Source organism: Daphnia pulex, chromosome 9 (assembly GCF_021134715.1).
Source record: "Daphnia pulex isolate KAP4 chromosome 9, ASM2113471v1".
NCBI lineage: Eukaryota > Metazoa > Arthropoda > Branchiopoda > Diplostraca > Daphniidae > Daphnia > Daphnia pulex.
In genome coordinates, this window is record NC_060025.1 from 3,052,261 (window position 1) to 3,074,389 (window position 22,129).

Here is a 22,129-nt window from a genome sequence, read left to right on the forward strand (position 1 = left end):
GGCAACGTAGCTAACCGTACGCAGACTGCATTCCAAATTTCGAATTTTGCAATCTCAAATTAATTTTCTTTTTCGCAAATATTATTGAATCTAAATTAATGCCAATGATTTTAAAATCATTCAACAACGATATTTTATTTTATTTCACTAAATAGCATTCTTTCAAATGTAAAAAATATTGAATTCCGAATCCTAATGGCAACCCTGCTCGAAGCTAGTTTGGTTCATTCTTTTCACACCAGAGTTCTCTCCCCACCAGCGAATTCACAATGGTAATGAAAATTTCTTCTCAAAATCTCTTTTATTCGTAGACATCCTACCGTTGATAAACGTATTTTGCGTTTTAAATATCTCGTCGATATATCACAAAATGGTGCTTGCAATTTTGAAATCTTTTTAATTATTGGTTAATTTTGTGTCTGCAAGTGTTTGGGTGCCGACTTCTGTCAGTCACAAACACATTGAGGGACTTGTGGTTTGTGTAAGTTTTTTGCTAACATGTCTTTTTCTTCATTATGAATAGGCGGAAGTCACGGCTACTATTCGTACCCGCAAATTCATGACCAACCGACTTTTGGCCAGGAAACAGATGGTAAGTTTGTTTGGAAATTTATAGTTGTATGACAGGGGACTAACGAAATGTTAAACGTTGCAATTACAGGTCGTAGATGTCTTGCACCCCGGCAGATCCTCCGTCCCCAAGAAGGAGATCTCTGAGAAGCTGGCCAAGATGTACAAAGTCACACCTGATGTGGTTTCCTGCTTTGGTTTCCGTACCAACTTTGGTGGCGGCAAGTCAACAGGATTTGCCTTGGTGTATGATTCCATGGACTTCCTCAAGAAGTTTGAACCCAAGCATCGCCTTGCCCTGGTTAGTCACCCTTGCATAAACAATCTTTGAATCTAAACTAATATCTTGTTTCTCTGAGTAGAAGGGTATGTTTGAGAAGAAGAAGGTATCTCGCAAACAGCGAAAGGAAAGGAAGAACAGAATGAAGAAAGTCCGAGGCACCAAGAAAGCGAAGGTTGGAGCTGCTGCCAAGAAGGTAAGAGTTAATTTTCAATTAGTGGCATTTTGCATGCTGTCGCTGATCTTGATTGATGGAATGGATAGAAAGTCTTTTCACTTAGTAATTTAACCAACAACAATGACCAAATTGTTGCAATCAAACAAAAGCTAACACCCCTTTTGAAATAATGAAAGTCTTTCACCCTTGGGAAAGTTTGCCATTCTTACAAATCTTTTTTGTGGTTTCTAATAATGCACCCCATCTTCCCTATGCCCATTGGGTTCAATTTGCCCGACCATATTTCTTACAGCTCATTTCTTTTAACACGCGTTCTCCCCAACTCTGACACTACCACCTAATCGCTTTCTAGTTTTGAAATAATTTCACGGAGTCGTGCTTGCCGAGATTAGATGGAAAGTAGCAAGGTTCAACAGTAGAGTCCGCACGCTTCATTTTACTCATTCATTTATTCATTCATTCGCTTCATCATAAATTTTTCGGGAACTCCTTTTGATAATATTTTCTAAACAAAAAATTCTCTGGTGGTGGTCTTCTATCTTCTCCTTCTGGGCCGTTTTAAATCTACTACCCAACTCAGAAATAAACCATCGCTCAAAATTGCTTCGCGTATGGGTTTATCCGGTGCGAGGTGTGTGTTCTGACCGTCGGATGGCGTGACATGTTTTCTAATCCAAATTTTCTTATTTTTATTTTTCACGTCTCAACAGTAAGGTGTACCCGATGTCTTCTGGAATTGTCATCATCATCAAAGATTCCGAAACGCGCCAATACACTGCTATTTGCCGGCTGCGAAAAAAAATTGTCCTTTTCTTTATTTATTTTCGTCATCGCCCCGGTGGGGCTTTGGCCGTTAATTACAACCTAAAGAAGCTATTTCGACGGTGGTGGTGGTGGTGATGCATTGTTTGCGCGCCTTGGAAAGGGTTGCACGCTCCAGCGAACCACTTCTTCTAGTCCCAACAACAACTCCCTTTTTTGTAGGATAGTGGGTCGTTTCCCGCCGTTCGATTCATTCTTTTTTCTTCTTTAACTTTAAAGACTTGTGCGCGCGGTCGGTTGACCACAAAATCACCGCCGCCACGACGCAACAGCGGAAAAAAGGTCCCGCGATTTTGTTAGATTTTTTTTTCTTTTTTGTAGAAATTCCCACCTTGCCAAAACGGCACGCACTGACCCGTCCACTAGAAGGAAAAATCAGAAAGAACGAAACCAGGTGGAGTTGATAAAAGCAAAGTGTATTGTGGTTGAAAGGCAATAACGAGACCGGTCGGGGTCGATGTTGATTTGACAGCTCCATATCTTTAAGTTGCGCGTTAGTTTGATCGGTCCAGGTGTATTCGGCGGCAGTACGCACGACTGGATTTTGTTCGGGAAAGGGCAGATAAATCTTGAAAGAAATGTCTTGGATGGAAGAGTTGTTAAAAGCACACGACAAGTTTTTCGCTGAAAAAGATGGTATCGAAAGTTGTTTGGTGACCTTTTCGATTTTGGGGTGAGTGAATGAATGGATTGTCTTGTGTGTCTTTACGGGTGAATGTTTAACATCTGTGGAAAGTAAAGTGGTCTCGTGACGACGGTTCATTTCTAATGATTATCATTTGAGACGTGACATTTTTTCGACTGGATGGTTATACCAGATAAAGAAGTTCGGGATTAAAGCGGTCTTGTCCGCACCACCGTCTCTCTCTCTTTTCTGCCAAGTGTAGTAAAGTAGAGAATAGAAATGGCAATTATGTCAACATTCTTTTGTTGTTGACGTCGATGGGGAAAAACTCGAAATCCGTCCACGCCTATGTGCTCACACGTTGGGACGTGATTGTTTGTTGGGTTGGCTGATTGGTTTACACAGGCAGGGTCGATCCCCTCCAATGGGCCGTGACTCAATTTGGGTTATTAGGAAGGTTCAGGACTCGCATTCAATTCGAGACGGTACTTTTTTTTTTCCTACATCATTTTCGGTTTGCGTGTGTATCTGGAAAATAAAAATTTAGTTGTTGCCGAACCCGGGCTGCCGCCAGGGGCGTCCCGAAAGGAAACCTTACCTGTTGCTGGTGAAGGGGAGAGAGAGAGAGAGAGAACAGTGGGGCGTTGGTAAAAACTAAAGTCTAAAGCGACTGTAAAATTCGACTACCTGGTCAGTTGTTCGCCAAGCACCGTGAAGAGAACAACGTTGTTGTGTTCCACATTTCATCGAAACCACAATACAACGAGAGAGAGAACGTTGTGTAGCCACGCGGAATTTTTTATTTTTCTTTTCGTCTCTCATTGTTCTAAACTTGATTGACATGGATTTATTCAAAAAAGAAATTTGCAAGTGTTTCGCCATTTGGGTTTAATCTGCATTGTTTTGTGGTTGTCAATCGACTTTGCCGAGTGTGGTTGTTGTGCGTGTGTGTGTTTGTGTGACGTCTGCTGTAGGAGGACCGGTTCAAACTTAACTTTAGGTCTAAGGTAAGAAATTATTTATCTTTTTTTCAAAGAACATTCTCAGCTTCTCAGAGAGAGTTGAGATTCTTCTTCAAGGTTAACTTGAATCAACTAGATTCCACTCGCTCTCACCTGTCGCAGGGAGCCATTGTTTATGTGTCTTGAGTTCGCCCAGAAGGAATGTGAGATTGTCTACCGTAGCAGGGATTTGGTTATTTGTTTTGCTCTTTTATCGGGCAAACCCCAAAGAAGTAGGTCGATTCGAAAGAAAAAAAGATGCATCGTAAAAAAACATTTCGAAGAAATAATATTTTTTTAGAGATGTGTTAACCCTGAACTTTCAACAACAAAAAACACAGCTGCTCTCTCTTTCTACCTAAATGGTACACACGAGTCACAAATTGTTTTGATGATGACGATCTTATCTCGGGCCATGAAAAGAAAAAATTTCGGTCTTGTAGGGCATGAAATTTGATGCTTTTTTTCCCTTAAAATGACTAACGGAATTTCCACATCGTAGACACAAACACTTTTGTTCGAAGGGGCTCTCGTATAATCGATTAGATGGTGATTTTTGGCGTCCAGGAAGGCCTAGAGAGAAATTCTTTGACGGGTGGCGGCCGAGGGCGTGACTTTGTTGGATTACATGATGGAATAGCTTTTTTTTGTTCTCTCTCCAGATGTTCATTTCTATCATCCGTGTGTACATATATCTTGATAGGTTTGGAGGCAAGAGGCGAGGCTAGTAGGGTCGATTGTTTGAATGAATCAAAAAAGATGAATAATTTTCCCCCCGTTTGGAAATTCCTCAATGCCAAACGACGAAATTATTCTGTTAGTCAATTTGTTTGGTTGTTTTCTGGCAGAAAAAAAAGATTGTCTTTTAAAAACTAACGAGCGTAGGATTTCATGCATACGTAATGATTCGTTGCACACACGGAGTGATCCTCGTGAAAGTCGATCCTTAAATGGAATTGATACAAACGGTCGAGCGAAAAACAAACCAACACCAAACCGAAAAAAAATTTGTTCAGGGCTCGCTGCTCGAATGACTTCATTGATCATGTCTCTTTGAGTTGTTGCTTCTTTCACGCAAAAGAAGTTGGCCATGGGAACACACGCTCAACAACTTTTGGGGGTCTATCCAACACTCGGTGAAGTACAGAAAAATTGGGAGCGGTTTTTTTTTTGTTTTTTTTTACACGCAGACAAAAATTTCGTGCAAGCTTAGCTTTGTGAAGTCTCTCTTCCGCTTATAAAAACTGATACGTACGGAGACGCTGGCTGCTGGACATTCGTGGGAATCGTGTCCACTTACGGCGCTCAACATTTATTTTGGGTATTTTCTCTCTCTCTTGTTTCTAAAAGAGAGAGAGAAGCTTTTTCCTTTTGAACGACGTCTCATTAACCTCATTTGCATCGATCATTGTGGGCGTCAGACAGCTGCTGATGGGCTTTTTCCCTATAACATGACTCGACAGCCTCATAGTCTTTCGGCAGAGTCAAGTGAAAAAGTCATTTCTTTCTCCGGCCCAGCCCGTTTCCTAACTCGAGGGGATATCGATTCTTTATTCAATTGATGAAACATTCCCAACGAGGTCAGAGAAAGATGATGATGAGAGTGTTTCTTTCTTATTCTTCTTCTTCTTCTTGTCGGAGAAAGTCGGATAATTGTCTTTAAAACAAACGTGATGGAAAAAAAATCCTTTTTCGATCGCGCGTCCCACTAAAAGAAGAAGAAGAATCCTCGGACGTATTGGATACAGGTTGGGTCAGCAGTTCGTGAGCGAACGGGAGATTTGTGTACACATACGCAAACCAGAGGAAACAAAAGGCTCATAAAACGGGGTGTGCTACAATACCCCCCTCCTTCCCTCTCCCCACATTGGAATAATACATCCACCTGTATAGTTTACTTTTAGACCCTATGCGGATCACCTGAAAAAAAAAATTTTGTTAGTAAAAAAAAACCGCAGGCAACAGCAGGAAGGTGACAGTAGACACACACACATGTGGGAATTGGTCATGACCGGACGTTATAGTTGGTAGACTTTTTTGGGTTAGATCGCCGCCCACCCCACTTTTAACTTACTACTCTACAACTACCGGCTATGGGTCACTACTTGGTGTCCGGTAAGTTAGTAGTAGTACCTAGTACCTAGGTGTAATATTGATTCATTCGCGTGACCCGTTCTGGTTTTCTTTCCTTTTTTTTGTACCATTGCCGGTCGCGGGAAACGGCCAAAATAGTGCCTTTAGGTGTATCACACAAAGGATAGTTCACTCCCGAAGGCTCTCGGTCATTCGGAAATATCAATGGAGTGGTTCATTGTTTAGTTTTTGGTTATTTTATTTTATTAGGATGGGTTAGTATTATATTGTTATATAGTAGTAGTAGCTATATGGCAGTAGCCTTTTTTTCCTAGTGGTCAAAACTTACGGACGTTTCGGGGGGCCGTTTTTCGTGAGTTCCGCTCATTGTTTTGTTTTTTTCTTCGTGATAGTGTAAGATATCTTATGTTATGGGTTTCTCTCTCTCTCTCAGCCCCCCGTATCTCTTTTCCTATCCGCTAACAACTTTAGACCATGGTATCAATTTGTACTTTTCCCAAAAAAATTCCCTGACGAAAAATAATAAAAGAAATGAACATTTGTCGACTTCCCCGGCGCTTCTAGGAAAAAAACAAAAAATAAAAACAAGTGCTGGACGGAAAAGGGGGGGGATGAACCCCGGGGTAGTCGAGGGGTTTGTAAAGTGGAAGGAAGTTTAGCTCATTATCAAATATATACACACAAGAAGAAAAAAGGAAGAATATATAAGACAAATGGCGTATAGACCTTTTGTCGGTGGACGCGCTGTGTGTGTGCTTTTTTAGTGCTGTAAGTATATACGTTGGAGCCAAGAGGAACTTCTGCTGTTTTATAATATATTTCTGGCGGAAGGGATATGACGTCAACTTGTTGCTCAGTTTGGTGTTGTTACACGTCGAGGATAACGAGAACACTTCCACAAGAAGAAGTTTTCCAACCGTTTTTTTTTCCCCATCTAGCTCTGTCCTTTTTTGGGACTGGGTGAGAATCGATTAAGGTCGGCGCGAATCGAATCAATTTGAATTGCCATAGCGCATTTGGCAGAGCCTGTCCAACGCACGTAACAAAGAGAAGATTCTTTTATACCCATCCAAAACTCAACAAAAGCCTTGAAAATGACCGAGCTCTTTTTTATTCATGCTCAGTCGCTGTGTGTGTGTGATGTGATGTAATTATTATTACAATTCACAGACACTTTTCTTCGGCGAAAAAAAAGGGGGGTGTTTATTTGTGTGAAATAAATCACCTTAAAAAAGAAAATGATTTAATTTCTCTTTTTTATTAAGTATGAAGAAGACCCTTGTGTCAGGGCTGCGATGAGTCATGGCGTGAGCGTGCACATCTCCCCCAGTTTGACTCTCGTCAAACACTAGACCCTCAAAAAAAGTTCCCAAAGGCCTTTTTTTTTCGAACAAGTCATTTCCACTAATAAAAAAAAAGAATAAGACGACTCCCGAAAAAAAAAAAAAAGTATTTTCGTGTGTGTGTATAAATATTACCGACATCCGGCGAGGCTAGAGGCCATCTTCTTTTTCCCCCCCTTGTGTTTTTCTTGGATTCGTTTGTACGTGTGTTCTTCTTCTTCTTCTTCTTTTGGCTTGTGTTACAAGGACTTTTTTTCTTTCTTCCTTTTGAAGTATGTGACTTGCATCACCAAAATGTTGTCTCGAGAGGAAATTAAATATTCAAAGGAGACGACGAGCTCCATCGACTGTTTTGTCAAGGACGGCGATTATTTTTTCCCTTTTTAATGAACTGATTCATCGCCTTGTTAAGATTGCTGGGGAAAATGAATAGCAGTCTCACTACCATATACACCATCTTGATTCCAGCTAGGCTAGAACCGAAGGAATGATGAAGAGAGAGAAACTGATAAAGGTTGTAGAACCCTACCACCGCTGCTGCTGCTGGGTGTGTGTGGGAAACAAAAGAGGGGCTACTACCTGTAGAGGAGAAGAAGGTGAAAGGTCATCGGCCCTATAAAAAGAATAAGATAGCGCTTTCAACCTTTTGCTGCTGCTGCTGGGGGGTGGGTGGTTCTTTGGTTGGGTGATATATAAAATAAAAGGTGCAGAGGCCAACCGCGGCACCTGTCTCTTATATAGACGGGCGAGGTATACACATCGCCGGGCTAGAATAGATATAGGACCCTTTTGTGTCTGGGCGGGGATCGTCGGTGGTTTTTCTTTTGATCATCTCTTCTTTTTTAAGATTATTTTTTTCTTTTTTGGCTTTTAACACAAAATGTCTTGAAATGAATAATGAAGATGTTTCACTTATGGAATTTTTATTTCGATTTTTTACCCGGGAAATTTGAAATTCCTGAAATGTTGGACTGTAATAAATGAAACTAAAGCGAACAGGAAATGAACTGTTGATGATGATGATTAGCCCACATTTGGTGATTTTTGGGTTGTTTTCTTATCTGTTTTTACGATGGGCCGTCCGAACGGAGGAGAAAGCGCGGCGACTATCGTGACTATTCACGAAAAGAGCACGAAAAATGTGTCTGAAGATCATTTGCGATTCCACGCAATAACAAAATCCCCATTGTCATCAGTTTTTTCCGATGAAATTCCACATTTTTCTTCAAATCGGAAAAACAAAGTTTTAAAAATGGTGGCTTTTAGACATCACATTTTCGCCCGCGCTCTAAATCATTTTTCCAAAGAAAATCGGGGCCGAGCCCTTTTTTTTTCTTTTTTAACACCTAAATTCCTCAGTGTGTTAGTGGGGGTATTTCTTAGCTTTTAGCTAAAAAGGCCCTCTCGAGCTGCAGACAACATTCCAAAAGTGAATTCGTATCTTTCACGGTCCTTTGAGATGTTAAAAAAAAAAAATGGGGCGGACAGACATTTATTTGATTCTTGAGAAACAGGCACCGGCGGCGGCATCCTCTTGCCAAAAAATCTTGTCTATCCCATTTGAGAAAGAAAAAAACATATTCTCCGCGTAGCGAAAGTAACATCACAGAAAAGACAAATGGGAGTTACGACCTTATGCGCTTCAGCATCTTTCTTTCTTTTAAAGTTGTGCCGGAGGAATTTCCCCGACCGAAGTTTTCCTTGTTCTAGTAATAATCATTTTCTTAAAAGAGAGGCAAATAGGCAGGATAGAGATCGGTCACTTTCGGGATTCGGTTTTATTGTTATATGCGTCTCTATTTGGGACGTGTAGTATCTCCTGAATATGGATGAACGCAGCAGCATCAAATACGGTGGCGGCCAACATCACGGAGGCTGGAGGCCAGTTTTTTTTCTTCTATTTTATTTGAATAAATCAAGAGAATTTTTTTGACCTTCGAGTTGAGATGAGCGCGCGTGCGGGAGTCGGCCCCGTTTGGTCAAAAGGAAAAAAAAAATAAAAAAAAATTCCTGACGGTCAAATTTTTTCTATCGGACCTCGGCTGTCGATCTAAATTGGAATTGTTGAATCCTTGGCTCGTTTTTATTTTCTAGAAAACATTTCGTACTTTTTTTTTACCTTGTGAGGACGTGAAATAAATAGCCGCTGTCCGCGTGACCGCGTGACGTACATCAGCTGGAGAAAAAAAAATGTTTCATTTAAATTCTTGGTTCGTTCGAATTGTTTTTTGGAAAAGAAAATGGCGCGCAGTTGACACAGGTGGTGTTGCTCGTTAAAAAAAAAAAAGGTAGCTGAACGACGGGAAGTTGTTAACTTATTGATAATGATGTAATCTCTCCTCCTCCCCATCTGGCGGGAAAGATAAACGAAATTTCGCCCCGCAGGAAGAGTGAAAATGTGTCGTCGTTTTCTAAAATAACAACACAACAACTAGAAGGAAATGGCGAAAGAGCAGACGGTAGTGCTGCTGCTCCAGCGCATATTCTGATTGTGGAATAATCTCTTTACCATTTTCTAAATGAAGAACTTTCACTCGTTGGCCGCCATTATTCAATTTTGGGTTGTGTACAGCAGCTCCTTCAAATTTCTTCTTTTAAAATAAAATAAAAATAAGATGATGAGACCCCGAAAGGGCGGTAACGGTTTTCTCGGTGGCGTCGGTTATTGCGGTTGCCATTTTTTTCTCTCCCCCCCCCCCCCAACGTGTAACGTGAATAAAAAAAAAGGAGGAGCGGCTTTTGATTTCTTAAAGAGTAGTACACGGCAGGTCACGACAGTTCAATGCTAACTCGAGATATACTTTTGTGTGTGTGTTGTGCAGGTTCTCATTGGAGGCGGGAGCTTGTGAAAAAAAGTAAAAAAAAAAAGAAAAGAAGAAGAAGTTAAAGATGAGCGTGATTTCTTCCCGCGACCCGGGAATGACGGCAATGTCGACGACGTCAGCGACGTTGACCCGACCGGGTTCAAGATCATCTGAATTACGACCCATTTTCCTGTTGGAACGCTGTTTAGCCATCCGTTTCGAGCGGATGGCTCAGTCGACGTCGACAGCAGCAGCAGCGACAACAACAGCAACAACAACAACATCATCATCCAGCAAGAAATCGGAATCTCGGCCCGGGTCGAGTCTCAGCCAATTGTCCAATTGGTTCAACTTCCACCAGCCATCGAGGGGGCACAACAACGGTGGCACTCCGCTGCCACCTGCACCGGCTCCGCCGGAATCTTGCGCTTCCTCCGACCGTACCATCCGCCAGCAACAATCCATCAAGGAGCCAACAACAACAGCAGCAGCCCTGGTCAAGGATTCCTCGGCTCCAGCCGGTTGGGTTTACGACGGCGGATTTGTTCTTTATCAGGTGAGTTTTCTCCCATTTTTGGCGTTTTCTAAAGGTACGATAGCCATCACATCATGAAAAACATGAGCTGAAATTTTATATATGACGAAATCGTGCGGGACATAATGTTCGTACGGACAGAAGAAGGCCATCGTTTTTTTATTTTATCGGAGGAATAGGTAAAAAGGTAAAAAATGTTGGTTATCCGCTACCATTTCCTAATAAGGCACACAACTCTCTGGAGAGAGATGGTCTAGAATAAAACAATAGTTTACATTTGATAATATTATTCGAAAGTTTTTATTTTTTTCTAACCAAAAGCCGCCACAAATTCTTCACTGCCACTCCTAGAAAAAACGAACGAACGAAATCCTGGAATGCGATAGAACAAAAAAGAGGAGCGATAGTCAAATGAGTGTAGACATTGAGAAAAACTTGTGTGTGTGCGTGTACGCGCCGGGTTTTTTTGGTCAACGACGATAACCCGTTCTGTCGCAACTCCCGCCGGGCGCCAGACCAAACAAGTCTTAACTGCGACCCATGTTTCTTTTCTTTTTCGTTTGGAAAAAACGATCCTGTCGACCTGTCGACAATGATTTAACTCTGGGACACAACAAGAAAACAAAAATGCCAAAAAAAAAAAAATAATAAAAACATAAGCGAAATTTTTATTTTATCGGTCGTCAAACTTGACCTTTTCTTTTTCTTTTTTTATTCCAAAAAGAAACTGAACAACTTTCTTCATTGAAGCGGTGGGTTCGCTTTCGTTTGCTGGGCTCCCCTCAAATTGTCTGTGCATGGATATCGGACAGCAGAGAGATACGATATAAAAATGCCGTCCGTGTTCTTGGGTGTGGCCGTGTGTGTTATGTTTAGGGGCGCGGCCACACACCTTTTTTTTTCAGACTTTCTAGACAAAAGGCCAACAAAATAAAACAGTAAAAAAAGAAAAAGACCATTTTGCAATAGCAGATAGCCCGCAACAACAACAACATTGGTGGTTATTTACATTTCCCGTTCGTATCATATATAATATCCCCTGCGAGGACGCAAGAAATGAAAGTGTTGGAAAAAAAACTTGCCATGTCAAAAGATGGATATGCCCGTGATGTGATAATAATAATAATAATGTATTCTCTCTCTCTCCCTTTTTGTTCGATTAGAATTTCCAAGAAGCCAATGGCTATTGCTACTGGAACGGTGCCCTGCTGGAAGCGGTGACTTCGCTGAAATTCGTCGGTCACGTGACACCGTCGACCATTCTCGTCACTGGCGAAGAATCCTGTCTGGAAACGGTCAGATCGGCTTGGGCACGCAAAGTTCTAAGGGCCCCGTCCGCCTACGTGATTGTCCTCGTCGGTAAATATCTTCTTTTTCCTATATTCTCTAGACTTTATAGACAGATTTCGTGATTGTATTTTAAGTAGACGCAAACGACGACGTATTAACCACAGCCAGAGTCCTTCAGGGGGGTCTTATGTCTATGCATGCATAGATGAATCCGGTTTTGTATACGTCTATACTTTCTATAATACCTGGTTATCTTTATATGTGGACATTTAGAAGTTGTCATCGCCCGCCTCCCCTCGGGGCGAATAAGCGCTCTTGCGAAAATCACGTGAAAAAGCCGCGGATGATTTGGCCACGGACTTTATTTGCTAATCTCGGTCAATAAAAATTCCCGGTTCTTCTCTTTTTGAAAGGAAATGAAAGTGCTGAACCCCCCGCAAATAGTTAGAAAAAATAATCAAACCAGTATTTCTTTTTTTAGGTTGAAAATGAGAATCGTTTATTCTTATAATTCGTGAAAAGAAGAAGGAAAAACTCTGAGCGTAGGTGGAAACAATGGGTGGATCAGTTGCGGTCAATGGTACACTGCCGAGCTTTTTTATTTTTTAGTTTTTCGGGACTCTTATTTCGATCATTTAAAGTAAAACGGAGGTATAATAACAATGACGAGAGGAGGGGGTGGGGAAGTATATAAGGCAGTTTGTGTCATCATAAGTTGAAATGGGAGGAGGTGGAAAGGAAAGTTTGTCCATTTGCGTGGCGCGGATGTTTGAGCTTCTTCATCGTTTTATCGGGCCGGCGTTCGTGAAATGACGACGATTTTTTGCCTTTTTTTTTTCTCTTCTAACCCAACAAAAGTCTGTGCATTCCATTCAGCGACGAAATGACTTAAAAAGAAAGAAAAAAAAAAGTCTCAAAGTATTTTATTTTCTGACAGAGAGAAATCGCGGACAAACTTTCTACTTGCACCAAGTCAAATTGTTATTTTCCTAGCGCCGTTTGTTTGGCGCAGGCCAACAACGTTTCTGAACGACAATTTTCAAACAAACAAAACTCTAAAGGGGGTTCAATCGGGAGAGAGATGATCATTAAGACATCAAAAGATGACGGTTCTCTCTCTCTACGAATAATATTATTTTTTTTTTTCCTCCTCGATTCATAATTGATACATAACGGAGCTCGGCGGGAGTCCCGGCCGATTCAAAACATTATTTAAAAAAATAAATGAAAAATCAACACAAAAGAAACTAGAAACAAATAAATTGAAAAAGATGGGGTCGTTCGCCTCGGTGGCAATCAGGTGAGAGGGGCAAAAGCCATTAGTGGCCAGAAATTTCTATAGCTGCCACTTGATTGAAACGCCAATGACATAATAGGGAGAAGACCTCTCTCTACAGGGGAGGGTGAAAAGATCAAACAGGTCTTCATTATCCATCCGAAAGTAGGGGTTTCCTTTTAGAAAGAAAAAAGAAAAAAAAAAAGTTGAAATAATATTTTTTGTGTGTTTCTAAACAACAGCCGCACGGCAATGGCCTTTCAACGCGCGCGTTCGGGTTCAAAGACTGAACGAAAATTGAGATGTGACACGAGAGAAAGTTTGCTGGTTCCCTTCTTCTTCTTCTGATTCTTCACCGTATATATCCGTAAGACACGGAACGCGTCGTGAGTGCGTTCGTGAGTCATACTCTACAGCGGGGGCATGGAACTATACTCTTTTCTCCTGGATTTTTTTAACCTGGGCGTAGTACATAGAGAGAATCGAACCGTTGCGTTCATTTCGCCAGTCTCTTTTCATTCATTTTCGTGCTGCACCAACCTGTGCTTGTGTACAGCTCAGTTGTTTCGGGTTGTTGTTGTTGGAGAAGGGACCCGCAGTGGGACACGGGCCGTGCGGTCGTGTGCTCGCCCAACCTCGATATGTGGGTCTAGCGCGTGAGAAAGGGCCGATGGCTGTGATGTGATGGGCAGGAGGACACGGCAGTTTGACCCATCTAGTATAGAGACTATTCCAATTCCCATCCGACGAGAGCTCGCTCGGCTTTTTATTTGTCGTCGCTGCTGCAGAATAGTCTTCTTCTTCTTTTTTTCAAACGAATGGAATTTCCCGCGCTTCCATTTTGTTTTCCTCATTGAATCATAACAAGAATGCGGGTAAGACAAACCAAAGAGAAAGGAGGAAGAAGAACGAAGGAGAGAAAGAAAGAACGTTTCAATAGAAAGATGATGATGATGATGATGATGATGGAAAGAATAGAGCGTGACGAAAGAGACCGAGAGAGAGAAGGGCCGTCTCGGCGTGCATATCGTAAACGCGGGAGTGGGTAACGAAGGACGACAAATAAAAAGAGGGGCTCGCTCAATGAGCCGAGACGAAGAGTGCGGGGGCCTTGTTTCATCAAAGTGATTTGATCGCATGTAAATAAGGAGGTTTCGAGGGATTTTTGTGAGCAGGTCGAATGACGACACCATGCGGCACCGACGGCACCGACTGGCGGCGGCGGCGGCGGGCGATACCGTGCACAACATTAATTGCATGTGACGTCGAAACGACACAACAATACGACAAAAACAGCACGAAAAAAAAAATTATTTCTTTTTTTTTTTTCGGCCGGAAATGAACGGTCTGTTCTTTCTATCGGGAAGAATAAAAAAAGAAAAAGAAAAAAAGGAGAAACCCATAACGTTTTTCGTCCCATCTGTCGGGACCGTGTTGTCTGTCTATTGTTGCATTGTGTTTTGTTATTGTTTGATTGTTTCTCTGGCGGCCTCTCTTCTCTTTTTTCTCTCTATCACAGGCCAAAAAAGAATACACGCCGGCAATGGAAATGTGTGAGCCTCGCATAGTACCAACACACTCGACTCACGTCCAGTTTTGGGGGGGGGGGGAAATAATATAAACGCGTGACCTCGGCTCACTTTGCTTATAATACGGCCAGGGGGAAATTTTAAAAAAATAAAAAAAAGGATGGGGATGTGTGTGTGTGTGTAGCTGCGCTATTTTCGATTCCTATCACGAAGATGCACGTGTGTGACAGGTGAATCCGGAAAAGAAAGTCTTGGGGGAAAATTTTTTACAATTGAATCCCGCGTGAGAATTTGATTTTTCGGTTGTTGTTGTTGTTGGAGTTGTAGTTGTTGTAGTTCTAACTCTTTTTTAAGGAAAAAAATGATTTGCTATTGCTTTAATCCGCCCGGCGGCTGTAGACATGAAATTAGATTCGTGAATCCTTGACGTCGTTCGTTCGTTCGTTCACTATAAGATGTAGTGCGGTATTCATTTGAAAAAAAGAAAAAAACAAAAATAAGCGTTTGATTGATGTCCAAACGCGTTTTTTTTTTCTTTTGTTCTTTGGCGCTGAAATGCAATTCGTGAAAAATAATAAGGCCGCCGTGCGTCGCCATTTTTCCGGGTTAGATTCCAATTATTAAAATTCGTGTTTTCCTTTTTTTTGTTGATTCCAGGCGATGTGGACGGATGTGCGGTTCAGCCCATCAGCCAAAGTCAGTTCACTCCGCTGCCGGAGGCGCTCTGTTGGGTCATTTGGGAGCTGAATCTGGCCGAACGCTCGACCGCCCTGGACGATGTGACCGCAGCTCTGGGTAAGAATAACTTTGACGCAACATTAACTCGATCGCCATATCCGGATATATATTGACACACGCGTATGAAAAATAAAAAAACTCAAAAATAAAAATAAAATAAAAAGCGCAACAAGTAATTGCGGTTTTTCGCGCTGGGGCGCTAAATAATTTTATTGGAAAATATTCACGTTCTTCTAGAGGTCGTTCGTTCCGTCGACAATTTCTTATTGAATAATAAAAAAAAAAAGTCTGCGGTATTGATTTGTTTGATTCTTATTTTTATATTTTTGTGTATTTGTGTTCCAGGTAACGCCTTCCCGGATTTGGTGCCGCCAAGCAACAAAGTCGTTTACGACACTCTCGGGAAACTGATCCGGGATCGAAAGGTACCCATGCAGTTCTGTGTGCACATTTATCACGCGCTTATTTTTTCTATTTTTATTTTTAATTGGAACTTTTGTTTCTCAATTTCGGGGGGAGAAATGTCGTCGATTCACTTGACATTGAGGACCGTAAAGAGAAAGAAAATAAAACAAAAAAACGGGACCTGCGGGCGCATTTCGTTGCGCTGTCAGAGCCCCGAATTTTTATTTTCAAATATTAAACAGATAATTAATTCCGAGATTTATTTATTCCACAATACGCCTGCCTCTCTCCCGCCGTGTTTCGGCATCGTTTAGATCCAAGCGGCGAAGAAAACAAACCGTGCCCAATCGGCAACCCAGCAGAGAGAGAGTGCCCGTCATTAAAACCCCCCAACATCTCTTAAACCAGTTTCTTTTTTGAAAAATTATCTCGTGCGGGATTACATGTAGACTGACGTTCACTTTCCCCACCAAAAGTTCAACTCGGACACGAACTTAGAATCGCCTCTTTTGTACCGTACCACGTACGTACGGTAGAGATTTTGGCTGGTGTGTGTACAACAATTTCCCCCCTCCCGCATTGTTTGCTCACTCACGATTGTACGTGATCGCTTTTCTTGAACGAGATAAGATACAAGACGCCCACGTGAAAAGGTGTCAGTGACCTGTGCAGACTCTTCCGTCTCTCTCGGGAGTCGGAGTTGGGGGAGATACGTCACATTTGATACAGTTGGAATTGGTAAGGGGGATGATTCATATTTTATTCCCTCTCTTTTAAAAAAAGAAATAGCGTCCGTCACGCCGTAGCGCCACTTCCGTCGTTCTTCTCTTTTCTCCTGTCCAAATCCCGCACCTTCATCATTAAATTTTTGGCTGTCTGGGCCTGCGCTGCGCTCAACGCCAGGCGCTAAAGAAAAGCAGGAGACGGGATTTACGGCTGCGTGACAGTTGATGATGAAGGGAAGCCAAACTCGACTGGCCACCGGCAGAGCACAAACTTATATTGTGAGTGCTGGGGCCGTGATGATGAAAACGAATTACAACGTGAAAATCCATCCATCAAAACTCGAATTTGATTGCGGGAGAGACAACAGTCAAACGAGTTTTCTCCTTATATACTCCTGGTTGTTGGTTGTTTTCCCCCCGATGATTTAAAAAATTTTTTTTGTGGGTTATATTCAGAAAAAATTAAATTCTTAAAAGATGGCGCAACCAAAAAGGTGTTGTGTGTTGTCTGCGGCTCCTATAAATATGATTTTCGAGATCCCCCCCCCCCCCGTCGGCGCCCGACATCACAGAGAATCTTTTTTCTTTCTCTCATTCAAGACGCCCTTGATGGTGGCCAAGGTTTTTCCCGCTTATGGGCAGCAGCAGCAGATGATTCATTTTTTGTTTTTGTTTTTTTCCCGAAAAATTCAATCATCCTCGTAATACGTGTGAAATTTCTTTTTTGTTTTGTTTTTTTTTTTTGCGCCCTTGCGATGTGTTTTGTGTTTTTTCCAGATCTTTTACAACGGCAAGGGCTACGGTGTGGTAACGCCGGACACTTACCGCAAGACTTCCGTCGTCGAGAACGCCGAAAAGGGCCAACTGCTCCTCATGAGCGACCAAGAAGCTTTAACGCGAGCCCACGGCGCCGTTGAGAGTTTCCCGCAGGGAAACGTGGTCCACAAGGCCATTCAGACCAACTTGGTCGACGTCATCTGTCGAGGTATATCCACTTTTTTCTTATTTTTCTTTTCTTTTTTTGAAATGCGCGCGTCAACAGACGGGAGAAATTTCTATTCACGTAATACGACATATTTTGTCCTCCTCCCCTCCCCCCACTCTCTTTTCACACAGGTAATGGCACCGATAAGATCCTGTACGGAAGGACGGCCGACGAGTTGCTGGTGCCCAACAGGCCCCGCCTGCAGCGACAGAGGTCATTAAAAATGTTCCACGGCGTCGGAACTAATAAGAGGCTGTCGTGGTCTGAATACAGACTCAGCGGAATCACCGGCGGCGGATCGCTCAAACTGTCGCAGGCCAAAGCCAAGAAGCTGATGGACGAGTGCGCCATGAGTCACGTAAGTGACTGGGATGAGGCCACCACCGTCATGTCCAGTGACGAGACCAATAACACGCCCATTAAAACACACAAAGGTCAGTTTTCCAGCAAATGTCCAACATTTTCGAATCAATTGTTGTTGAATAAAAATTTGAAATTTTTGGTTTTAACAGAAAAGACGTCGCTTTTGAGCCGACTTTTCCGCAGGAGAAGTCCGTCCAAAAAGCGGACGACTATGAGCACGTTTAACGCTCAATTCCCTCCGCCGGAATGGCTGGAAACTGGCAACGGTAAAATCCTCCATTCGCACTCGGTGGCTGTCCAGACACAAGCGGCCGACATCGCAGCCTCAGCCGAAGAGGCCGTCGAGGTATATCTACTCTCATTTGAATTAATTTGAATTCAAAATAAAATTTATAATTTGATGAAATTAGGCCCAAAAATATCCAGCGCTGAATAGCAGCGCCAGGTCGGAATGTTCGACGTCGCTTTCGTTCTCGTCGCCGACGCCGACGCGTCGGTCGATGCAGAGGCGAGTGACCCTGTCGCAACCTCCTTCGGTGCGTTCGGAATCGTGCAGCCCGTTCCGCCATCACCACCACCAACTCCATCCGACCATTCACGCCAAACTCAGCTCCGATGAGACGGGCCGAGTCAACGGACACACTCGTGGTTCGCCGGCCACGTCCATTTCTTCAGGTCTGGGACGCTCGTTCTCGCCGGCGTCGGCTCATTCGTATCAACGCCCTTTGGGTTCAATCTTACGTCAGTATTTGCAGATGTTTTTTAATTTTTCAGCGAAAATTTATTTAATTATTGTATTCAACAGGGAACCAAAGTCCGCCATCGCCGACGCAGAGCACCGACTCGCTTTATTCGTCGTCGGTCGGGCCCAGCGCCAGCGCCACTTGCCGTTCACCAGTGCCCAGTTTGGCCTCTAAAACGACCACTTTCAGCCATGATAGGCCGTTTGAGCGGTCTATTCCCGCCAGAGCTTCGTACGGAGGCACGATGGGCCGGTCCAGGGCCACGCCAATCAATGTCGAACCACAACCCAGGATGACTGAATACCAACCGTTTCAACGGCTGTCCGCTCGCAGCGTTTCTCTCAGGTGAGTTTCACTCATTGAAAAATGCAAATCGAATCTAATTTCCATTGTATCCATCATGTACGCAGGCAACCAAACAGGGTCCAGGCATCGCCGATGAACAGCCCTACGCTTTTGGGCTCCAGCGTTCCACGACCCTACGTTCCAGGTCGGATCGGACTGGCCGAACAAAAGAGCTTGATCCTCCAGCAGAGGGCCACCATTCGCGACCAGTTTTTCCAGACTCCGTTGACGGCTCCGCCGTTGATTTCGTCCATGATGAGCAACAGCAACATCAAGTCGAAGCTGTCTCTGCCCAGGACGGACGAGCTGAGCGGCAGCAGCAGCTTCACGGAGAAGCCGTCGCCGGCCCAGTCGACCGTCAGCAGTAGCGCCAGCAAAAAGTACTACGAAACCGATTTGGATTTGACGATCAAAGTGCCCAAGAAATCTGGCGAGTCTTTCCATCAAGAAACGAGAAAGAATCTGGCGTCCAGTGAAACTGGCGGACCGACCACGGCCAGTCGGGTCATCAACATTTCCGTTGTCAAGAGCGAGAGTCTGAATTACGTCTCGCAGAACAACGAGACCAATACCGGTCATTTGACTAACAAAGAGAACACGGAGGACATCAAAATGGATAGGCCAAACTTTACCAGTAAAGACCCATCAAATAAATCTGAATAAAGTGATTGAAATTTAATTAATTTTTTGTCATTTGTTATTACAGAGAAATCGAGTGAAGATAATTTTCGGACTTTTCCCAGTCTAACGGAGCTCAACATCAATTTTAAATCCATCACGGGTCAAAAGATTCTCCAGGGCCTCAATTCGAATAGCACCGACACTTTGGTCGAATTGTCTATGCGCGATGGCCCGGATGTCGGCAAATCCGATTTAAGCTATGTTTAAAATAACAAGTGTGTGTGTGTGTGTTCAGGCCAGCAAATTCAGCCACTCTATCAGCTCTATCATCACCTTCGTATACAAACAAAATCGGTTTTCCCATTATTATTATTCAATCTTTTTTTATACACCTTGTGAATCCACGTGAACTTTTTTTGTGCTGTCTCATATAATGCCTTTAATCCAAATTTGTATAATCGTAGGACGTGTTCTACATAGATTTTTAGGGACCTTTTTTCCCACCCTGGTCTAATCTTATTTACTGGTGTATTGAATTTTCAGCTTGGATTTAACAAAAATACAGTTACGATCCGCTTGTACGACTCGGATGTTTTTAATTCTTCTTTTTTTCTTTAAATTATAATTGGCCTTATTATAAATGCGTCATTGAGAAGTGTCTGAAAGATATTCAAATTGTAGTTTACTAAAGCTACTGACAGAAACCAAATGTCTCTGATAGCTGAAAAACATACAAGATACAACAGACAAACAGTCTCATCCCTTTCATACGTAATCTTTGATCTTTTGACATTTTCCAAAGTCGTGACAACAATTCCCGAGTGAACACTAGCGTCGCGCTTATGAAAACTGATTCAAACATTTACTTCCGATTTTCAAATGAGTCTGTAAGTACCACTGAGTAATCATCTGACTTGAAAAAGAATTTATACTAAGAATTTCACTTTTACTCTATAATACTTAACAGTCGGGCGGATGATGTTGAGCAATCCAGGCTATCCAGCCGTTCCGTCCGTCCAGTCTGTTCGTGAATGCTAAGGAATCTATTGGCTGTCCACTAGATGGCGCGTGTCTTCGGTAGAGACGAAAAATGAAAAAAACTATGAGTAAAATCGCTGAGTACCGGCTGTCGTTATGCAATTGCCATATGTCGTTGGGTTATGGGTCGAAAAGTCATTGGAACGTCCAAAGTAATGAATAAAGAAAAGTTCGTTGCGATATCTGACGAGTGATTCATACTCTACAAACAGCCTTGATTGGTTCACGATGGCACTGTTTCTTTACTAGTAAACGGCCACACTCACATAAACGAAACTATAAAGAAACTGCGGGGGTCAAATTTGTGCCCTGCCCGTTTCGAAACTCAACGTACCAGCGATTATTTGCATTAGGCTACTTGGAATCTGACCAAAAGGAGGGCTGTGGTGAACTTTATTCAGCATTGCGTGGTTTCCCAGCTCACATAGTATTTTATGTAATATCCACACATTCAGGTTAATTATTATAGCGTTGCAATCCTTCTTTACATTTTATATCGCGTGTTGATTATAGTCCTGCAACCTAATGAACGTTGTGTTAATTTATTAACCGTTCTACTAACATATTCGTTAACCAACGTAACTTCAGATGGCATCAACGCGAGCGACGGTCTCTCTGAGTTCAACTAAAATAAATTTGCCATTCCACTAACAATTCCATAATTATTTATTATCGCGACTACAGAGCATCGTACAGAACTTTCAGCAGATGCCCTCATTCAGGTTCGTTACATTTGCACACGATCATACTTAATATTTTATTGCACGGAAAGGTACGGAGAAAGAGAGAATCTCGAAAGCAGAAAAAAGCTTCACTTAACTTGAAGTTTTTAACGGCGGTACTCACATTCAACTATAAGCAGTTGACCCAGATAAATAATGAATTAGTGATATCTGTCGTAGACGTGGAAATACGTGTAGGCAATTTGAATAGCAGGAAATCTCTGCAATGCAAATGTTGTGTTCTGAAAATCTGGAAATTATTTAATTTAAAAAAAAAAGAAAAACATTCGACATCGGTTGACTGAAATTCAAATGAAACATTCAGTGGTCTGCGTGTGTTAGGAAAACGATCAATAGAGTACAAATTTGACGCTTCCTTTGAACTTTGGTAGATGTAGGCATCTGACGTTTCAAATTTGCATTAACATACGGTGATCAAAGGATCAAATGTCAGTAAAATTAACTCCATATACAAGATATGAACTGTATAGAGTTAATTATAATTCATAATCATTGAACTTCAGCATTCAGTTCAGAATGGCAATGACAAACGTCAGAAGCACTAAACTAATATAGGATGGCATCTCAATTACATCCTAGACGTACGCTTCCGGATTTTCAATAGACACGTGAACATCAAAAAGCGGCAAGGGTTTGAATGAGCAACGCCCACGTCAGCAGTGAAAGCAGCAAATAATAGCTCGATGACAGTCGGTCGAAGTCGAAGGATTGACAATAACTGCAGTCAAGTTCCATGACACACGGAATTTAATAAATCAAAAAAATAAAAGGAAAAATATAAATAAAGTAATCGTACCCTATATCCGCAAGCGGTAAATAATCTAGAACGCGCAATAGAGTGAAGCATTAAATTTTAGTGACCAACTCGATCCGTGCAGAGCAACAAATTCAAGCAACGAGATTAATCACGCCGTAAAATTGGATGTCGAGACAACTGACTAATCATTCCGCTGGCTCGCCTTCCACCTTTTTAATTTATATTAACGCGGGCCTATTTGGTATTTGAATTGCGACTTACCGACAGGTCAAAGGGATCAAATCCGCCAAGTTCTGCCGAAATCCCAGTGAAAGAGTTA

The 22,129-nt window shown here is 42.4% G+C and overlaps 2 protein-coding genes across 5 annotated transcripts; both read left to right on the forward strand.

The window, feature by feature from the left end:
* Nucleotides 1-184: 184 nt before the first annotated feature.
* On the forward strand, nt 185-1,905 carry LOC124203275 (40S ribosomal protein S24-like). 4 transcript variants are annotated; one of them, XM_046599986.1, is made up of 6 exons: nt 185-272; nt 524-592; nt 662-871; nt 933-1,046; nt 1,609-1,659; nt 1,739-1,905. In XM_046599986.1, the coding sequence occupies exons 1-5, from the start codon at nt 270-272 to the stop codon at nt 1,612-1,614; spliced, it is 402 nt and encodes a 133-aa protein (XP_046455942.1). In that variant the 5' UTR covers nt 185-269; the 3' UTR covers nt 1,615-1,659; nt 1,739-1,905. The 4 variants fall into 4 exon arrangements, with proteins under 4 accessions (XP_046455942.1, XP_046455945.1, XP_046455943.1 ...); XM_046599987.1 differs by having other exon boundaries at nt 224-373; XM_046599989.1 differs by lacking the exon at nt 1,609-1,659.
* A 1,222-nt stretch (nt 1,906-3,127) lies between these two features.
* On the forward strand, nt 3,128-19,853 carry LOC124203274 (flocculation protein FLO11-like). The gene is made up of 12 exons (XM_046599985.1): nt 3,128-3,482; nt 9,736-10,273; nt 11,416-11,611; nt 15,005-15,142; nt 15,431-15,510; nt 16,993-17,200; nt 17,332-17,634; nt 17,713-17,909; nt 17,974-18,304; nt 18,369-18,651; nt 18,717-19,285; nt 19,358-19,853. Exons 2-12 carry the CDS (start codon nt 9,803-9,805, stop codon nt 19,537-19,539), a joined length of 2,958 nt encoding a protein of 985 aa, XP_046455941.1. The 5' UTR covers nt 3,128-3,482; nt 9,736-9,802; the 3' UTR covers nt 19,540-19,853.
* Nucleotides 19,854-22,129: the final 2,276 nt, after the last annotated feature.

Excerpts from the sequence above, each read along its gene's own strand:
- LOC124203274 (XM_046599985.1), top strand. The coding sequence starts at position 9,803 with ATGAGCGTGATTTCTTCCCGCGACCCGGGAATGACGGCAATGTCGACG. Across the intron at positions 10,274-11,415 it reads GCGGATTTGTTCTTTATCAG|AATTTCCAAGAAGCCAATGG; the intron begins GTGAGTTTTCTC and ends TTGTTCGATTAG. Across the intron at positions 15,511-16,992 it reads AACTGATCCGGGATCGAAAG|ATCTTTTACAACGGCAAGGG; the intron begins GTACCCATGCAG and ends TGTTTTTTCCAG.
- LOC124203275 (XM_046599986.1), top strand. Across the intron at positions 593-661 it reads TTTTGGCCAGGAAACAGATG|GTCGTAGATGTCTTGCACCC; the intron begins GTAAGTTTGTTT and ends TTGCAATTACAG. Across the intron at positions 872-932 it reads CCAAGCATCGCCTTGCCCTG|AAGGGTATGTTTGAGAAGAA; the intron begins GTTAGTCACCCT and ends TTCTCTGAGTAG.